At 60.8% G+C, this 17,981-nt stretch overlaps 1 protein-coding gene across 6 annotated transcripts in view; it reads right to left on the bottom strand.

Annotated features, from left to right (window-relative positions):
• RIPOR1 (RHO family interacting cell polarization regulator 1) overlaps positions 1 to 17,981 on the bottom strand; it is a 31,640-nt gene that overhangs the window by 1,607 nt on the left and 12,052 nt on the right. For 2 of the 6 annotated variants that reach the window (XM_064723248.1, XM_064723245.1), the window contains 20 exons: positions 9,750 to 9,876; positions 7,917 to 8,066; positions 7,526 to 7,604; positions 7,194 to 7,217; positions 6,673 to 6,726; positions 6,447 to 6,599; positions 6,295 to 6,358; positions 6,169 to 6,212; positions 5,838 to 5,963; positions 5,404 to 5,552; positions 5,087 to 5,216; positions 3,179 to 3,991; positions 2,746 to 2,885; positions 2,261 to 2,435; positions 1,988 to 2,123; positions 1,656 to 1,817; positions 1,360 to 1,518; positions 819 to 1,015; positions 629 to 712; positions 341 to 431 (listed from right to left, as the gene is read on the bottom strand). In XM_064723248.1, coding sequence (XP_064579318.1) covers positions 341 to 431; positions 629 to 712; positions 819 to 1,015; positions 1,360 to 1,518; positions 1,656 to 1,817; positions 1,988 to 2,123; positions 2,261 to 2,435; positions 2,746 to 2,885; positions 3,179 to 3,991; positions 5,087 to 5,216; positions 5,404 to 5,552; positions 5,838 to 5,963; positions 6,169 to 6,212; positions 6,295 to 6,358; positions 6,447 to 6,599; positions 6,673 to 6,726; positions 7,194 to 7,217; positions 7,526 to 7,604; positions 7,917 to 8,066; positions 9,750 to 9,850 — 3,031 coding nt within the window. In that variant the 5' untranslated portion in view covers positions 9,851 to 9,876. Of the gene's footprint in view, positions 1 to 57; positions 122 to 340; positions 432 to 628; positions 713 to 818; positions 1,016 to 1,359; positions 1,519 to 1,655; positions 1,818 to 1,987; positions 2,124 to 2,260; positions 2,436 to 2,745; positions 2,886 to 3,178; positions 3,992 to 5,086; positions 5,217 to 5,403; positions 5,553 to 5,837; positions 5,964 to 6,168; positions 6,213 to 6,294; positions 6,359 to 6,446; positions 6,600 to 6,672; positions 6,727 to 7,193; positions 7,218 to 7,525; positions 7,605 to 7,916; positions 8,067 to 9,749; positions 9,877 to 12,696; positions 12,719 to 15,234; positions 15,383 to 16,947; positions 17,030 to 17,981 lie in introns of those variants that run through there. The other 4 variants (XM_064723247.1, XM_064723251.1, XM_064723246.1 and 1 more) reach the window with 4 other exon arrangements.

The raw sequence follows: 17,981 nt of genomic DNA, 5'->3' as shown, positions 1-17,981 counted from the left end.
TGAGCAAAGCAGCCGGAGCAGGGACAAGGGATACGAGGACAGCTCACGTGTCCCAACCTGTGCAGCAGCTGCCACGATCTGGAGGCCTAGAAACACACTCAGATGGTTCTCTCAGGGCCATCTAGCAAATAATAAATAACAACCAGGCTTAGTGCTGTGCCTGCAGGATGCCTGGCCCTCGCTGCCAGCTTGTTCTTGCCTGGCAGAGCTCGGGGCATAATGAACCAGAGTGCGTGGGGTAGCCATGGAGCCCCATCTCCCGTGGGCACTGCTGGCACCAGGAGATGCCACTTGGGATGCTGTGGGTGGGGAGCAAGCAGAGAAGCAGCAAAACACTCACCACACAGCATCAGGCTCTGCTTGGCTGCCTCCCGCACAGGCTCTTTGTCGGTTTGGCACAGGTAAACCAACTGCTCGATGCTCTCCTTGGCCTGCAGGAGAAGGGACAAGGAAATGAGTTTTGGCTGTCAAGGCTGGAGCAGGAACAGAGCCAGATGGGGAAGGTAGCAGATGGTGCTGCAGCCCTATGGTGCAGAAAAGCCCCTCATCCTCTTTCTTTTCCTCCTCACTGTGTTTTCCTCTTTCCCTGGAACATGCAGCCCTGCTGCCTCCTCCCCACATCCCTCACCTTCAAGCAGCCCAGCGCCGCACACCCTGCCACACGTGTCTGCACCTCCTCATCCTCCAGCTGCTCCAAGAAACACACGAGGGCCTGGGGGAGATGGGGGAGTCAGTGCCACCATCTGTAGCAGAGCAGGGGCAGCACCCCAGGGGCTGTGGCACCAGCCCACGTCATGCCTGGCTGGCCCAGCACGTACCCGTTGGCGGAAGCGGGGGTTTTCTGCCAGGCTGCGGAGCTGGGCTGACACAGCGCTCACCACCTTGCTGTTGCCCTCCACGAGGAGCAGGCTCAGCGCCTTCAGTCCCTCCTTCTTCAGGCGGCCCTCGGGCATGCGCTTCAGGGCACGCAGCACCACGTCCTGGTCGTCCGAGTTGAGGTTCTGTGCCAGCAGCGCTGCAGGAAGCCATCCAAGGTGTGGGGACTCACACAGCACTGCCCCCACACCCCTGCCACCCATCCCCGGGCACCTTGGATCCATGCTGGGCAGAGTGGGCCCCACACAAGGTGCCAATGCATGGAATTGCTCCCAAGACACTGGGGGACCTACAGCAAGGATATCAAAAGGGAGTATGGGACCGGGCTGCACTCTAAATCAGACTGACTTGCCCATCCCAAGGATGGCTGAGCCTCTTGGTGATGCCCCAGAATGGTCACGGCACTGCTGCAGGGTGATCAATCACTATGGTGATACTCTGGCACCCCATCCCAGGACTTAAGGAGGGTGAGAGGACACCCACCTTCCTCTGCCAGCTCCATCATGTAGGTGTCAAGCACGAGGGCACCGAATGACTCAAAGTGGCTCCAGTACTGGAAGATGGTGACCTGCTCGCTCTGGGCACTGCCGGGCCGCCGGGGCAGCCGCCGGTTCAGCACGTCCTCCACCAGTTTCACACACACTGTGGGAAAGAATCAGGATCACAATGTGCAGCAGCCATGGTCACTCCTCTGTGGAGCTCCTGGCACCCATATCCTCCCACTCATGGTCACTGAGCGAGGCTGGCAACTCCCCAAACATCCCTGGGCATGCACTCACCAATATCAGCCAAACCGGGGTGCTGCTCGCTGATGGGAGCTGCATACTGGGCACTGAGCACCTGCAGGAACCGCTCCACAGGGCAGGTGTAGATGTTGGGCACTTCCACACAGAGGTCCCAAAGGGGCAGCACGCCCTCCTTCCGTGTTGAGAACTGCACCACTGTGGGGACAGGCACTGTCAGACCTCCCCGAGGCCATGGCATCAGGCAGGTGACTCCTGCCCTCTGTCTGGCATGGTTCATTGCTGCCCAGCCATGCCCACGAGGGGACACAGGCTTCACACAGCCTCCAGGATGGCACAGAGGGGTCCCCTCAGCTGTGTTTGTTTACCATCAGCAGCTGAGGTGGCTGCTCCTGCCCGCTCCTCCGTCAGCTGGCACACGATCTCCAGCACCTGGGACTCCCGCAGCAGCCTGTCCAGGGCATACATCTCCTGGCACCGCAGGGGACCGAAGGTGCCCAGCTTCTGCAAGGCACAGCCAAGCCAGGGACTTCAGGGACAGAGCTCACTGCCCACATCACAGCCTCCAGGCTGCAGCAAAACCCCCTTCAAGGGGATACATGCAGCCCACCCCAGGGTGTCCCCTGCTCCCTGCTCCTCACCAGCAGCAGGCGGTTGCAGTTGTTGAGGTGAAGCACCAGAGCCTTATCCAGGAACTCATTGCCAGTGCTCATGGGGTCAGTGCTGGCCTCAGAACCACTGCACATTCCGGTGTCATCTGCCCCCATCTCGCCAGCGCTGGGGGCTCTGGTGCTGCGCAGGGGTCTGCCAGCCCTCCTGCAAGCCAGGGAGAGATCAAGGCAGTGGATCAGCACAGGACACCTGCACCTGGCCCTTCCCCACTCACAGGGCAGAGGACAAGTCCCAGGGGCACAAGGACTGCCTCCAGCCCACTCCTCATGGAGAGCTGCAGGGTGACATTATGCCACCAGAAGGACCAGGTACTGCTGGTTCTTGACCTAGACCTTCCCTTAAGCTGTGATGAACAGATATAAATATGCTTGGGCACCCTTGAACATCCCCCATTCCAATTGCCCCAGGTGCCATCTCCTGCCCTGTGCCCCATGCTATGAGCCCCACTGTGCACCTCTCATCTTGGAGAGGCTCCTCCTCAGAGCCTTCTGAGTCCTCCATGTCAGAGGTGTTGAGGAAGCTGAAGCTCTCCAGTGCATGCTCCACTGTCAGGCTGATGCTGGAGGCCCGGCTGAGGAAGACGCCTTGCTTCTGCTGTGGAGGAAGGCATGGTGGAGATGGATCCTGGCTCACCAGCCAAGACAGCCCTGCCACCTGCATTACCAGGCTATGCCATCACGGATGGCCCCATCCCCACCACCCAGGGACACTGCCAGCAGGGTTGGCCCCATCCCTATCACCCCTGGGCACTGCCAGCAGGGATGGTATTGTCTCCATTGCCTCTGAGCACTGCCACCATGGCTGGCCCTGTCCCCATCATCCCCAGGCACTGCCAGCCAGGATGACCCTGGCACCCTCACCCCATGACACCCCTGGGAGCCCCTCACCAGCAGCATCTCCTCCAGACGTTTGAGCTCCCGTTCGAGGGGCTGCAGCTCCGGGAACTGTCCCCGATAGTCATCCAGAGCTGAGCCCAGGAGGCCAATTGCCTCCTCCAGACCTGAATCCACCATCTTCCCCCGTGGCACCTCAGGGGTGCTGGTGGGCAGTGGTGGGGTTGGGGTGGGCCTCTCTTCTGCAGAGGCTTGTGCCAGTGCTGTGGGGGTCCCGGTGCCATAGTCACTCTGTGCTGGCGCCTGGCTCTGCGCTGGCTCTGCACTGCCAGCCTCCTCCTCGCAGGAGGTGGCCCATGCCACGGAGGCACGAGGCTTGGCCTCAGTGGCCCTGTCCTGCCTTGCCACAGCAGCTGCCACCGCAGCACCAGGTAGAGAGTGTGCATCTTGCTTGCTCATCCCTGTGTCCTCCGTGCTGGGCGCAGGCTCCCAAGGGCTCTCCACAGTCTTGACCTCCATTGTGGCATCCACACTGGCCTCGCTGATGTGGCTCAGAGTCCGGGAGTAGGGCACATGCCCGTTGGCCACTGTGTCCTTCTTACGGCTGCTTGGCTCCTCCGGCTGGCTCCCGGCAGAGGGGACACTGCTGCCACTGGCCCCAAGCACGGCGTCAGCCTCCTCTGGTTGCTGGGAGAAGGAGATCTCGATGGCAGGGGCAGAGGCCTGCACCTCAGGCTGCACGATGGGCTTGTGTGTGGCATGGCGGGCACTGCTGGACAGCTGGGGGCTGGAGGAGTCGTCTGAGGACTCCGAGGAGATGGACCAGGCTGTGCCGTTCTCCAGCTCCTCTTGGCGCCGCAGCATATTCTAGAGGGGGGAAAATGGTGTCAGCTGAGACCCTGCTCCTGCTGCCCCATGTCCTCCAGCTGTCCGCATGTCAAGCAGGGGCAGGATCGATCTGAGCTGGAGGGCACTGAGGCTACCATGGCTCTGCTGACACAGCAGAATGGCCAGCAAACACCTGGCAGCTTCCAGCTCTGGATCCCACCCAGTGCCAGCAGGCAATCCAGCTCCCCATGAACAGCCCCATATGTCCTGGAGCCTTAGGGTGCTGGGATTCCCTCAGCACAGTGGGATGCAACACATGGAGCCAAGGACACCAACCACCATGGCTGCAAGGACAACAACAGCTCCAGCACCAGCTGGGGACAGCACTGGCCACCACCAATTTTGTGGCTCACCATCACTGAACCGATACCAAGCCAACTCCACGTTAGGCACACCAGTACCATGACAGCATCACACCAGCACCACAGCAGCACTGTTACACCATTACCATTTCACCAGCACCATCACCAGTACCACACCAATGCCACCAGCACGGGGACACGGAGAAGCTGCCTACTCACTAGAGCCCAACTCTTGCACGGGGGTGAACCCAGGCTCCCCTAGGTCGGGGACCAGCTCTGCAGGACCAGCCAGACCCAGCCTGGCAGAATCAGGCCTTCGGGCATCAGCGAGGGACAGTGAGTAGGAGACAAGGACCGGCTACAGCTACAGCGGGCTGGCCACAGCGCTGGGCTAAGCTACTGGCCTGCTCCAGCCCTGCACTTACGCGGCCCTGCTGCGGCCATCTCCCGAGCTCGGCCGAGGAGACATCGCCGCAGGAGCAGCTCTGAGACAGCTTCTCGAAGAGTGTCTCCCGAAAGATGTCCAGCAAGGACCAACCACGCTTGTCAGCTGCCCGCTCCGGGCTCTTGGGCAGAGAGAAGAGGAGCTGTGAACGTGGGAGGGAGGAGCAGGTGCCGGTACTGGGGAGTCCTGGTGGGATGGCTGGAGAGGAAGGAGCTGCCTACCCATCCCTGAGCTGTGCCACCCTCTCAGACGTTGCCTAGGCACATCCCTGTGTGGACCCCTCCACTGGCCATGTCTCCTGAGCAGCCCTGCCTGGTGCACACTTACATAGAATGCCTGTTCCCGCAGGGACGGTGTGTCAGGCGGACTCTGGTTGTAGGTGGAGAACCTCTTGTTCACCGTGGAAGCCTTGTTGACAGAGCTGGCTGCTGAGGGCTGGTCGTCCTTGTCGAAGGGGCTGGGGAGGACAGCAGGGAGGTGAGGGGTTTCCACCAGTCCAGGGGATCTCAAGACACCAGGACCCCCTCCAGACTGGCTCTGGTTTTCTATAATTACAGCCCGGTTTTGGGATGGGAGACAGACTAGGGTGAGTCATAACCCCTGCACTGTCATCTGCCACCAGCAGTGCCTGCTGAGGTACTCACTTCCAGGTCACCTCCAGGCTGAGTTTGAGCGTGCCCAGGTCGTTGATATCCACAGCCACTACCTGGGGCAGAGCTGCAAAGAGGTCCTTGGTCTCACAGGACACGTTGCCCACCACAACGTGGTTTGCCAGGCTCTTTAGCTCCGTCACCTGGAGAAGGAGGAGAGGAAGGAGCAAATGAAGCCATGGGCCAGTGAGGGTGATGTTTAGGTGAGGTGCTTGAAGGAAGCCCTGGGAACTGGTGGAATTATCATCCCTGAAAATGTTCAAAAAACATGGGGATGTGGCACTTGGGGACACAGTTTAATGGTGGGGTTGGCAGTTCTAGGTTAACAGTTGGACTTGATGATCACAGAGGTCTTTTCTGACCTAAATGACTCTATGATGCAAGGAAATAGCTGTCCCACCCTATCCCTGTCCTTTTATGCACTATACCTTGATGGAGAGGAACTCAGTGACGAGGGGCAAGAAAACCATTTCTTCGCTGTCCCACACCTGCTTGCTGTTCACCTCGATGCGCCCTCGCAGCTTCCACCGCTGCCGTCCATACTTCATGAAGATCTGGGGATGCAGAGGTATGGGTATGGGGGAGACACGACCCCAGGGTGCTCTCTGTATGTCCCTAGGCATGGCCATGGACTCATGCCAACCACCACCACCACCCTGCAACACACCCTCCACGCCAGCACCCACCTACACCCCTCAGACACCCTAAGGACAAGAGGGCAGAGGAAGAGCAGAACCCAACCCATATGGTCCCACCAACCTCATACTGGTCACCAGCACAAAGCCGGGCAAAGCCTGCCAATCCTGCAAGAGAAGGCAGAGGGGCGTCAGCAGGCAGCAGGCAGGCAGGCAGGCAGCAGGACAGGGATGGAGCACGACAGGGTACCTTTCATCCGGATGTGGAACTCGCCCAGCTGGCTCTCCAGCTCATTCTCCAACAGACACATGTTCTGGGAACAGACAGACGGATGGACAGGACCTATGAGCAGCCAGCCATGGACTCAGCACCCTGCCAGCCCAGCCAGCCAGCTGCCTCACCTCTGTGTACTCCTTGTAGCCTTTGCTGGCCTCAGCCAGGCTCTCGCGTGCCTCCCGGCTGCCCGGCGAGCCGGTGCTGTAAGCCTTGACCATGTTGTGGGCTCCATCACGGAGCCGCCGCTGGATGCAGTAAGCCTCATACAGCTCATCTATCTGCAAGGACAAGCTGCAGTGAGGGGCAGGGCTGGGGACAGCACGGCCACCCCAGCACTGCCCCAGCTCTCACCTTGCTGGCATGAAACTCCAGGCGACGCAGGAAGCGCTCGATTGACTTCACTTGCTGGAAAAGCAGAGGAGATGGTGTGAGCAGCAGTGCAGCCCCTCCATGGAGGAGCCACAGGTCACAATGTGGCCTCTGCAGTCCCTGCACCGAGGCTTGGGGTCCTGCCTGAGAGCTGCAGGGTGGCAGCCAGTGGGAAGCACCCATGTGCTGCAGCCTTCTCCAGACCCATGCGCCAGAAGGTCGTCCAGGAGCCAAGCCAGGCTCCAGGCTGCTTTTTTCCCAGCCTGTGAGCTAACCCATGCCCTGCACTCACTAACAACAGCTTCTGTTTGCCTGAAAGGGGTTACAGATCATCTCTGCTTCATCCCCTGCCCACCTGGCCCACCCTGCCTGCAGAGCCCCAGACCCTCTCCTTCCCAGGGGACAAGGCAGCAGAGCAGTGCTAGCAGAGCAGGGCTGGCAGTAGCACATCCCAGGCACAAGGAAGGGGAATTCAAGGGGAATGAGACACTGATCCCGCTTACCTTATCCAGATCGTAGAGAAAGCCCTGGAGGAAAGATGAGAGGGATAAGATGTAGCACAAAGCCAGCTCTGCCCACCCAAAGAAGACCCAGCACATGATACCCACCACCCATAGCATGGCAGTGGGACATGCAGCACCCAGCCAGGGCTGGAGAGTGCATGACAGAGGGATGGGAGCCCCAACACCAGAGCCTGGGCTGGCCCCTACAACCCCACAGAAATGGGCTCTGCCCCAGGCACAGATGGACCACGAGTTGTCCCAGCTGTGCCCACAAGCCCAGCTGTTTACCCAAAGCATCATTCCCCATAAGGCTCTCCCTAAGTGGTACTCACCAGGCGTGAATTCCTCTTGGACTCACGGATCTGCGTGCTGAGCTTCTCCAGTTCCAGCTGGTGCACCTCCAGGTAGGCTCTGGGGGCAACCACACCATGGGGGTCAGGTTGGGATGCTGTGTCCAGGGCTCCTGCTCCCCACAGCCCACACCAACCCAGCACACGTGGCAGCACATCCCCACTCCCTGTTCCAGCACACAGGTGTGGGAACCCATATATGCCTCTGCATGGGATGTGGGACGCCACACCATCTGGGACACCAAGGCAACGTGCTCAAGAGACCTGCCATGTCCCTGCCTGGTGGGAGCAGAGAGCTGCCAACCCCAAGCCATGTCACAAGCTGTCCCCATGCCCCTCAGGAGCTCTCAGCTTCCACCCACCCAGCACTTACGTCAGGCCCTTCTTGAGAGCTTCGTACACCTCGTCCAGGCGGTTGGGCTGAGGCACCTTGGGTGGTGGGGATTTGTGGGACATTGAGAACATCCTACTGACCCTGGAGCCAGTCTTGCGGGAGACAGTGGGGGTGAAAGGTGAGAGATTCCTGGGGAGAGAGGCTGGGATCAGCACACAGCACCAGGGTCCTTCTGGGTGCTCCAGCCAGCCAGGCACTGTCTCTAGAAAAGGGTGATCTCTGGCATGGAGGCCAGATAGTCCACTAGGTCCCTGGTGCCAGCTGGAGGGAGACAAGGCAAAGGCAGGCACCACCTGGAATCAAACTGAATTCCTGGAGGGTCCATGGGGACATCTCCAGTCCTGGGTGTCCTCTAAAGGGGGCATGGTTGGCTCCATCCCAGCACCTAGATTGCCAGGGGCAGAGAGGTGCTCCCTCTGGGAGGGTGAAATATGCCACCCTATGCTTCCAGGGTCAGGCAAGGATCCCAGTCCATCATGGGAGCATCCTGGGGACCAGAAGTCCTGTCACCTCATCACCCAGCACAGCCACATGGGGCAGGGACACGCTCACTGATGCTGTGCCTCTCCAGATGTCACCAAACCTGCTGGATGGAGCTGCCTCCCCCAGCCGACCCGCGGACGCCGACCCAGCGCTGGGAGTGAACACCACCCTTCCTGCCTTGTGCAATGGAGTCACTCCCCAGCCCAGCAACGCCTCACTCAGACCGGCTCTTCCCTTCCTCCTTCCCAAGCATCGTCGAGACACCATGGGCTCCTCATTTCCCAGCCTGTACCTCCCATCCTGTGCTGCTCTTCACAGAAGTGACCAAAAGACTTCCCCGAATCATGGGTGGGGAAATTACTGTCTTGGCCTCTTCCCAAGAGATGGGTAAACACCTAATTTCCACCATTCCTTCTCCTTCCCATCCTCCAAGGTCCCTGGAGGCATCTCCCACAAGCATCTCCCCGGCAACCACTGGGTTGCAGGCATCTAAAAGTCCTCACTCTTCTCTGTCTCTAGGGGCCCCCTCTGGTACCCACAAATCACCAGCAATGTGCTGGTGACCTGGAAAGTGTCACTTGGCCCAGAGGCTGCACAGGACTTGGGGACAGAGTTGAGTAGGGTGGGAGGTCAGAGCACAGGGAGGCTCTGCCTGCTACCCAAGAATTACCTGCAACACGGTAGCCAGGAGCTAGGGATGGTGCAGAGGGGGTTGGTGGGGAAGTGCAGCACGTGGGGATGCTCAGCAGAGAGGACGAGGAAGGGTATGAAGGGGCCATAACATAAGCAGTGGATGGAGAGGATGGAGCAGGCAACAGCTGCTCCTCACACTGCAGCTGGCAGGCAGCTGGTAAAACCTTTCAAACAATAGGTTTGAGGTGACCCTGAGGAAACCCTGATTCACACCAGCTCTCAGCCCCGAAACTGGCTGCCGCAGGATGTCAAGGCCATCAAGACACTTCAAAGCCACCCCAGCTCTACCGCACCCATTAAAAAATATGAGGTGGTCACAGGGAAGGTCTTAGGAGCTGGTTGAAGAATGAGGTGAGCTACACCTGCCTTCTCTCTTATGCTCTCGTGGCAGCAGCCACAGGGCTGCAGGGTCCTCATCCCAGCTGGGGCATGGCATGGCAGAAGGTTGGGATGTCTCACATGGCCTCAGTGTTCCCTGCACCCCCTGTGCAACAACCCCTGGCTACCAAAAAGATCCCTGAGGGAGATGCTGGGACAGCTGGATGGAAAAGAGCCTCAGGATGCACAGCAGGTCCCCACAGAGCCCCAGCCTGTCCCCATTGCCCGTGGCAGGCAGCATGAGCAGCCATCTCGTACCTGAAGGGCCGGTCGGCCGATGAGTTCACTCCGGCGAAGGACTGGCTCCTATTGATCTTGGTGACGAGGACTCGGCGCTGCGGGCGCACAGACAGTGACATCGTTGAGTGTGACCTGGAGGGCCGCCCTGGGGACAATGACACATCAGGGTCACCAGCAGCACAGTGAGGACACACATGCAGGCAAGACTGCCATCAGCAGTGAGAATAGCACCCACGGACCATGGGATGGGAGATTTTCCCCTCTCTCAGTCCAAGAATGCTCCTGGTGGCACTGGGACACAGACCCCATGCTGTCCCCAGAGATACTGCCCTTGGTGAAGTGGGGCTCTGGGCACTGGGAGCTCTCAGTGGGCACACCCAGACATGTCCCAGGTTGGCCCTGTGGGAATTACAGAAAGGGGCTGATGCCTGGTGCCTACCATGGCCTTTCCCAGATACATCCATGGCAAACTCTACACAGTGCCCAAGCCCAGACACCTCCTCCTGAACCCCACCTTCTCCTATGTCCGTTGTCACCCATGCCACCATGTGCAGGGGCAGGAAAGGCACAGGGCTGGACTCAGCTGCCCAGCCCTTCGCTGACTCCTCACTTGCTTCCTCTCACTCCAGCAACCAGGAGGGAAACCCAAGGACAACAAAGCACTTGGGAAAGTTCCCAGCTTTGCCAGGAGCTCTGCATGGGGGAAGAAAAGGCCAAGCCATTCCCTGCCAAACCCTGGAAAGTCTGTGCAGGCCACACGTGTCCAGCCCCAAGGCTGCTGCACCCTGTCCTCTGCTCGTGGCAGTGACAGCACCAGGAACCTTGAAACCATGAGCTGCCTGTCCCCACCACAGCCAATGCAGTTGATGCCAGTCAGGGATAGAGCAGTTTTCTGGGTCTGCACCTGGCTGCCACTCTGCATCACAGGAACCATCCCTGTAGCCCTGGCCAGGGCTGGGCCTTGGGGAGGGCAGCCCAAAGGACAAGGCAAGAGCAGGGGAGAACAGGGCTCCTGGCCCTGCCAACCCCAGCAATGGCAGCTGTGCACAGGAAGGAGCCCAGCCTACAGGGCAGCACGGAGAAGCAGGACGCAGGATGCTCCACTTCATTCTGGCCACCACTGATGGCAGGTCAATCCCTCTGCTTCAGCCAGCCCTGAGCAGAGCTGTGGCAGCTGCTGGGGATGAGCCCACACGGTGCCCAGCAGTCACACACCACCAGGGACAGCCAGGCAGGACCCCAGGGATGCACAGCTTCCCTGGCTGACAGACTGAGCCAGAGCCACCTCCCTCCATCCTAAGGAGCTCACTTTGCCTCTCCTCCTGTCTCCAGCATGGCCGACAGTGAACAGCGCAGGGACACAGGCACTGCTGGGGCTTCCACCCCCACTCCATCCCATCCCCACTCCTTCTCCATGCCCAGGAGCGCAGCTCAGCCTGGTCCCACACGGTTCACACCCACTCAGCCACAGGCAGGCATCCCCCCAGCACTGTGTCCGTCACCACCCCGCACACCAGGCTGGGGCCAGGGATTTGCAGCACCCAGGATGTGCCGGAGCCATCTGCAGTCAGAGCTAACCACCAGCACCACTCACCTCTATCCCAGTGGAGCCAGGAGGCAGCAGGTCCATCTGGTTCCCCCTTGGGACTCGTGTCCCAGCCCACACCACAGAGCCACTCCGGTCCCACGGACACAGCGTTATCTGGGTGCCAGTCCCTCCATTTTCCAGGACAACACTGTCCCAATTAAGCTCATTACCAAGAGCTGTAATCCCTGGCAGCCCGGCTGACCTGCAGGCCTGGGCAGATTACCCTCTGCAGGGCTCTTTAATCTGCTCCCCACTGAGCAAGGAGGGCCTGTGGCTCCCGTGCTACAGTGGCTCAGCCACCCACCACCCACAGGACAAGGCTCTCATGTGTGGGGCAGGTCACAGTTCAGGGTGAGGACAGTCCTGCCAACCCATCTTTCTCCAGCCCACATTGCCACTTTGGAGCACAGAGGGACCTCTAAGGAGTGTTTCCCAGGCAGAAGCCTGAACTGGGGAAGGATGCTGAGGTTGTCAGAAAGATGCTGAGAGCATCAAGGGGAGGAGGATGCAGGAGGGGGAAAAGGATGCTGGGTGTGCTGGAGGGGACTGATGCCCCAGCACAACTCAGAGCAATCTGCAGCCACCTCCCCAGGCACCCCAGAGACTCCAGCAGACACTTGTGCCATGCTGGGTCCTGCTCCAAAGCACTGGAGGCTCCCTCACTAGCACAGGGAGCAGTGGCTGCAGACAGGACCACATCCCTGCACTCCAGTCCTGGACCCAGCTCTCCCCCAAACATCCACCACGATGAACCATGGCACCCTGCATCCCCAGACCTGGCACCCTGCAACCAAGATCCTGCGCCAGGACCCCAAGCCCCCTCAGGGGAGGGGGACACCATAACCCTGCTCTGCAGGAGTGATGCTCCAGGAGCCCCAAGGATGCTCCAGGAGCCCCAAGGATGCTCCAGCCCAGCACCACACCCAGCCGGGTGCTGAAGGGCAGCACTCCCTGCAAGAGGAAGGGCAGGCACAATGTGGGGTCTCTGTTCCTGGCACTCTCGGGCTTGGCTCACAGAGGAGGAAAAATCCCCAGCATAGTGCATTCCTGACATTACCGAGATAAGAGGTACCTGGTACCAGCAGCACAGCCAGCCCCCGCAGGGAGCAGAGCCCGGGGCATGCTTGGAAGGGACCACTGGGCACCGTATCTCACCCAGCCTGGTGAGCCCCGTGCCAGGCTTACCATGAGGCTGGCACCAGCAGAGCACCGGCACACTCATGTCCCTGCCATGGGCTAAAGCCCCAAGCACATCCTTTCTCTCTCCTGAGCAGAAAAGGTCCTGCCCCAAAGATTCAGTCCCAGCAAGCCCCACCGCCCCCTGCCCTGCGTTAGGGCTCAGTGCTAACAAACCTGCCTCCCGACCAAGCTGTTCACCTTTTCCGTGCCACAGACTGCCTCCAGATCTCCCAGCGCAGGAAACGCAATCCTGGGAGTGTGTCCCTCTGTCCGTCCTTGGCCAGCACCGCCCGTGGGCAGCGGCCAGAAGGGCAGCGAGCAGCTGAACAAGCAGCACAGCACGGGGTGCTGGAGCCCACCCCGGGGCTCTCCAGCCCGGCTGCCGGCTCCTCTCTCGACGCCCGGTGCTCTGGAGATGATTGGGATCCCAAGAATGCTGGTCTGAGCAGCGGAGGGGGCAGTCCGACCGGCTGGGTTGGTCCCAGCTGGTTTCTGTTTCCGACACTCAGACACCAGCCTCAGGTCGCTCCGGCGGGTTTATCAACACTGCCCTGGTCGGAGACGCCCCAAACTGGCTCCCCCTGAGTCCCCAGCCCTGCAGCCCTGGAACTGGGGGTGCTCTGACCAGCACTTCCAGGGATGCCACTCACTGAAGGCCACCAATGCCCAGGGTGACCAACCCAGCAGGCTCCAGCATCCTCACCTCAGGGAAGACACCCAGGACCAAGGAGCAGCACCCAGGGCACCCAAGGGGGGTGGGCTGTGGTCCCTGCACTGATGGCACTCCGGACATCCCCGGGGCACAGCAGGGCACATTGTCCCTCAGTGGGGGAGGCCACGATGGCCACAGGACCATCCAGCCTGCCCGTGGTGTCTGGGCCAAGTGGGGGGATCCTGTCCCAGCACCTCTGGGTGACACCTGGGCGCACGGCGGGGGTGACCTCGGGAGCCTGTGAACGCAGCCCACTGGCTCGGCTCCCCCGGGAGCAGCGCTGCGTCCGTGTTTGCACAGCTGCGGCCCCGCTGCCCCAGCCCAGGCACGTACCCCGGCCCCCGGCGGCCCCTTCCGGCCCCGGCACGGCCCTTGGCCGGCTCCCAGCGTGGGCTGGAGCTGCTCTTCCCTCCCATCACGCCTCATCCTCCTTAGCACAGAGGATGGGAGCATCCGGGGACCGAAGCCATCACGCCTTGGTCACAAGGAGCCTGAGAGCCGCCTCTTCCCTGACCTCTCCGCTCTCTGCCTCTCCTCCAGGAAGGCAGGACACCCCCGGTGCCTTCCCGTGCTGGGCAAGGAGAGGGATCGGGGGCTTTTGGGAGTCAGATGAGTCAGTGAATGGCATCCGGGCTCCCGTGACTCACCCGGAGAGAAAGTCTCAGCCATAAGGTCACAGCCCCACAGCCCCCACGGGAACAGGGAATGATGGTTTGGTTGTTTGGGTGCTGGGTGCTCTCGGCAGTTCGGGGTGGATGGGTGCTGGGTGCTCTCAGCCCCATGGCAGCAGGGACATGGCGCTGATATCCGCCCCTGCGGCCAGGGGAGGCTGCTGGCTCCTTGGGCCAAGTGGGAGGGCAGCAGGAAAGGGAAGGAGCTGCGAATGGGAAGAATTGGAGGAAGTGCTTATTTACCCCGCGGAGTATCCCTGAGGAAGGGCAGGGCACGGCACAGGCGGACACTCACAGCCAGCTCCTTGGGGGGGCTCACAGCCCCGACCCTGCCACTCATCCCACGGGCTCCCTGTCTCGGGCCAGGAGCAGATGCAAACCCAAACTGTAACGCGGGGAAGCGGCCACCACTGGGGCAGGGGGCTTCCCAGGGGCTGGCAAAGCTCAAGCCCAGTGTGTGCTCTAGGATGGCTCCTGGGAACAAGCCCAGGACTACAGTGGTCCTGGTGAAGTGAGTCCCCCACCACCGAAGGCACAAACCAAGCATCCACCCAGTCAGGATCCCCACAGACACTGCTCATCTCTGTACCCTGTGAGATGGGGCTGCATCCTGGCCATGGGCACCAGACTCTGCTCCTGAGTGGGCTGTGATCCCTCTCAGAAGTGCTGGGAACCTCTGGAAGAATCCTCCTGGGACTGGCATAACCTTGTGGAGGTCCCACATGCCACCTTCCCCCGGACATCCTTATCTCCAGAGTGCTCTGCTGGGTACCAGTAGCTGCCCCCACAAATCCTGCCTGGACAACTTGGTCCAAGTGCACAAAAGCAACCCCAAGGCCCTCTGTTCTGCCCAGATCTCCTGGGGCCACCCTGCCAGGGAGACATAGAGATGGGCTCTGTTTGTCTTCATCAGACATGGGGGTGTAACTGGGGCAGAAACAGTTTGCAGAGGAAAACTGTGCTGTCATGGCATCGGGTGCTGCCCTGGCATCAGGAGTGCATCACCCCAGAGCAGCTGGCAGCTGTGGCCCCTCTCCTGCCTTGAGACTCGGTGGATCTCAGTGCAGGCAAGAGCAGATCAGGCAGCCAGGGGGTTCTATCCTGCACGGAGACCCTGTCCTGACACCCTGACATCCTGACACTGCAACCCGCAGTGACAACCGCGTGCCTTGCAGGCGGTGGGTGCGTGTGTCCTTGGTGTCCCTGTCAGGGAGAGCTTTCCCCTCAAGAAAACCCCTCACCCCAAAAAACCCCGCTGGAGCCCAGCCACGTCACCCCGGGAGCCCCGAACGGCTGGAGGACCCCAAATTATCGCAGTTCACCGGGGAGCCCAGGGCTGCCGGTGCTCGGTACCTTTCGGATTGCCATTCATGGCGTGCTGCGGCAGCACATCCCCCTCGGGCTGGGCTCAGCGTCCCGGGCGGTTGTTGTTCTCTCATGCCGTCTGTCCGCCGAGTGCAGGGGCCGTGGCCGGAGGGCCCCCCCGGGCAGCAGTCTCCTCCCCCGCTTCCCCTGCCCGCGGGCTGACATCACTGCCCAGCGCCGCAGCCCCGGCGTGACTCAAGGGGACGGAGGATGGGAGGACACGGGAGGATGCGTGACCCCCCTGCAGGGAAGGGGCCCCACCAGCACCGGCTACACCCGGAGCACAGCACACCTCGGTCCCTATGCTTCCCTCCCCACCGCCCCCCTAGGGAAACTGAGGCACGGGTGGAAGGGAGGGGAACACACTGCAAACCGCCCCCCCCGCTCCAGCCCCTCTCCGATCGCTTCCCTTGGAGACCCCCGCTCCTGCCGACACCCAGGGCCAGCACACACCGCCCTGCCGATCGCCCCGCCGGCGCTGAGCTGCACCCGGGGCTGGGCGGGGGATGCACAGCCCCTCGCCCCCGTCCCCGCCGGCTCCACTGCGGGCAGGCACAAAGCCGTGGGCAGCTGATGCTCACACCGCTGCCGCTTGCTTCTGCATTGCTTGGGTTTAAATATAAGTATATATAAATATAATAAATATATATAGTTATATTTGTGCATATATAAAATCACCGTGGCTTTGCTGTAGGCTTCCCACAACATGCAATCCCGTGGTATGCCTGTGGGCATCCTCCAAGACCCAGGAGCCACTGGGAAAAGAGTTTCCTTGCTCTAAAGTCCCTACTTTGTATCCTGAGTATCCAAAGCCTTGGAGGAGCTCACTTCAGCCAGGGCTTATCAAAGGGCTCTCCAAAGATGCTGGGGTGCAGCTCCCATGTGGGAATGTCTGTCCTGCTTTCCATGGGGGTCCAGCTCCCACAGCGCAGTGTGGCAGACCCACCTGCCCTCCATGCCAATGCCAGCAGCCAGCAGCAGCTCTCAGGCCCACCGCTCCCTGTTTAGTGCCCTAAACAACCAGGAGACTCTGTGGCACAGATGTCACCATGCTTCAGCCCTGGTCCTGGGAATACCCAAGACTGCAACCCCCCTCCAGGTCAGACAAAGGCTGGAGCAGCCAGCTCTGTCCAGGCTGGGATCAGCTGCCCCTCACCACGTCACTGGAGCAGGAAGAAACACCTCCCTCCCAGGCTCCTTTCCTGTTTGCTGCTGATTTTAGAGCAAGGTCAGGACAGGTTCAGGAGGAAAAGCACTGAGACAGAGTCTTGGGGGTCCTTGTAGATAGGAGGTCCTCCCACAAAGTTAACCCCTCCCCTAGAGAATGAGCCTGTCGTGGGATTGCTTCCCCAGCACAGAGCAGGTCCCGTAGGGGACAAGAAGCGTCAGGGGTTCCCACGTATGGTGGCATGGCTGCCCCACTGTGGGCACCCACAGGTGACTCTGGAGCCAGCCACAGTCAGGCCTGCAGAGCTGAGGTTGCAGCAGTGTCACCAGAGAATGCTGTGACCCAGGCCACCCTCAAGCACAGCATCAGCCACATTGAGAGAGCAGCTGGAGGTGAGGCTGGGCTGGCTCTGAGAAGCATCCAAAGAAAAACCATCCCAGGTGCCCGCCAGCCTCAGAGCCAGCGCCATGAGGAGCCAGCAGCCCATCTCCACCCCAGCCTTCCAGAAGCCGCACTAAGATCACGTCTCCTACCTCTCCCGGACACGATGCATCCCCCTGGCTCTCCCCACCGCCGGGCAGAGTCCCATCCTGGCGGCTGCCGCGGGCAGTGGCCACCGGCGGCTTTTCACCCCGTGCTGATTCCCCCGGGAATGGCATCACTGCGGCACCGCCCCGGCCCCGGCCATCCCTCCCTGAGCAGAGCCTGCCCTGGCTGGCAGCGTGTGGAGCCCGCGGCCGGCACACGGCCAGGAGCGCGCCCGCAGCCACGGCCATGCCAGCTTGTTTGTTCTCATTAAAGGTTAATGAGAAAGCCACGCTAAAGCTGCCCCGGCTGCGGGAGGGGCTTTCCCCGGTGTCACACAGAGTGAGGGACTTCCAGGCTTCCCTCGCAGAGGGGTGGCAGCCAGGCTGTGCTGCTTGTGGGGACTCTGCCTCTCCCCAGCCTGCAGTCCCAGGGGGATCTGTGTGGCAGCTGACACATGGGTGAGGTGCCTGGCATGGCACCATCCCGGGCATCACCCTTGGGGAGACCACCAGGAGCAGGCAGGAGACAGGGCTGGGCATTCCAAAAGTGGCAGAGGGTACCAGAGAAGGACACATGCCATCAGCCGTGCCCTCTGAGCACCTCACAGCACCCTGCAAGGCACTTGGCAGGGCCTGACAGCTCAGGACACCTTGCCAAAGGAGGGCAGAGGAAGGGCACAAGCCACGCCAGCAGCGCCAGGGTGGTAATTGAGTTAAATGAGTCCCTGTTCCGGGCTGGGAATAGGGAGTGGGTGCAAGGAAGGGGACATCTCCATGTGACTCTTCAACTCAGGAGGTTTCCCTGCATATTCACCACTCTGGCTCAGCTCAACCTGCCAGGGTGGCTGCCTCAATCCCTCCTCTGTAGCAGGGATGTTGTGGGTGTAATGCCCCAGGTGCTCCCTTTTTGGCAATGTCCCTTTATGCCTTCCTGGTACCAGGCCTGGGGCATCCCCACCCCAACCACAACAGCTGAACATGCAAACACTCCCTGGGCAGCCATGCTTGGACACACACCTACAGCCACGGCCAGTTTGTGC

This window comes from Zonotrichia leucophrys, chromosome 11 (assembly GCF_028769735.1).
Source record: "Zonotrichia leucophrys gambelii isolate GWCS_2022_RI chromosome 11, RI_Zleu_2.0, whole genome shotgun sequence".
Taxonomy (NCBI): domain Eukaryota; kingdom Metazoa; phylum Chordata; class Aves; order Passeriformes; family Passerellidae; genus Zonotrichia; species Zonotrichia leucophrys.
This window is presented reverse-complemented; position numbering and strand designations above follow the sequence as displayed.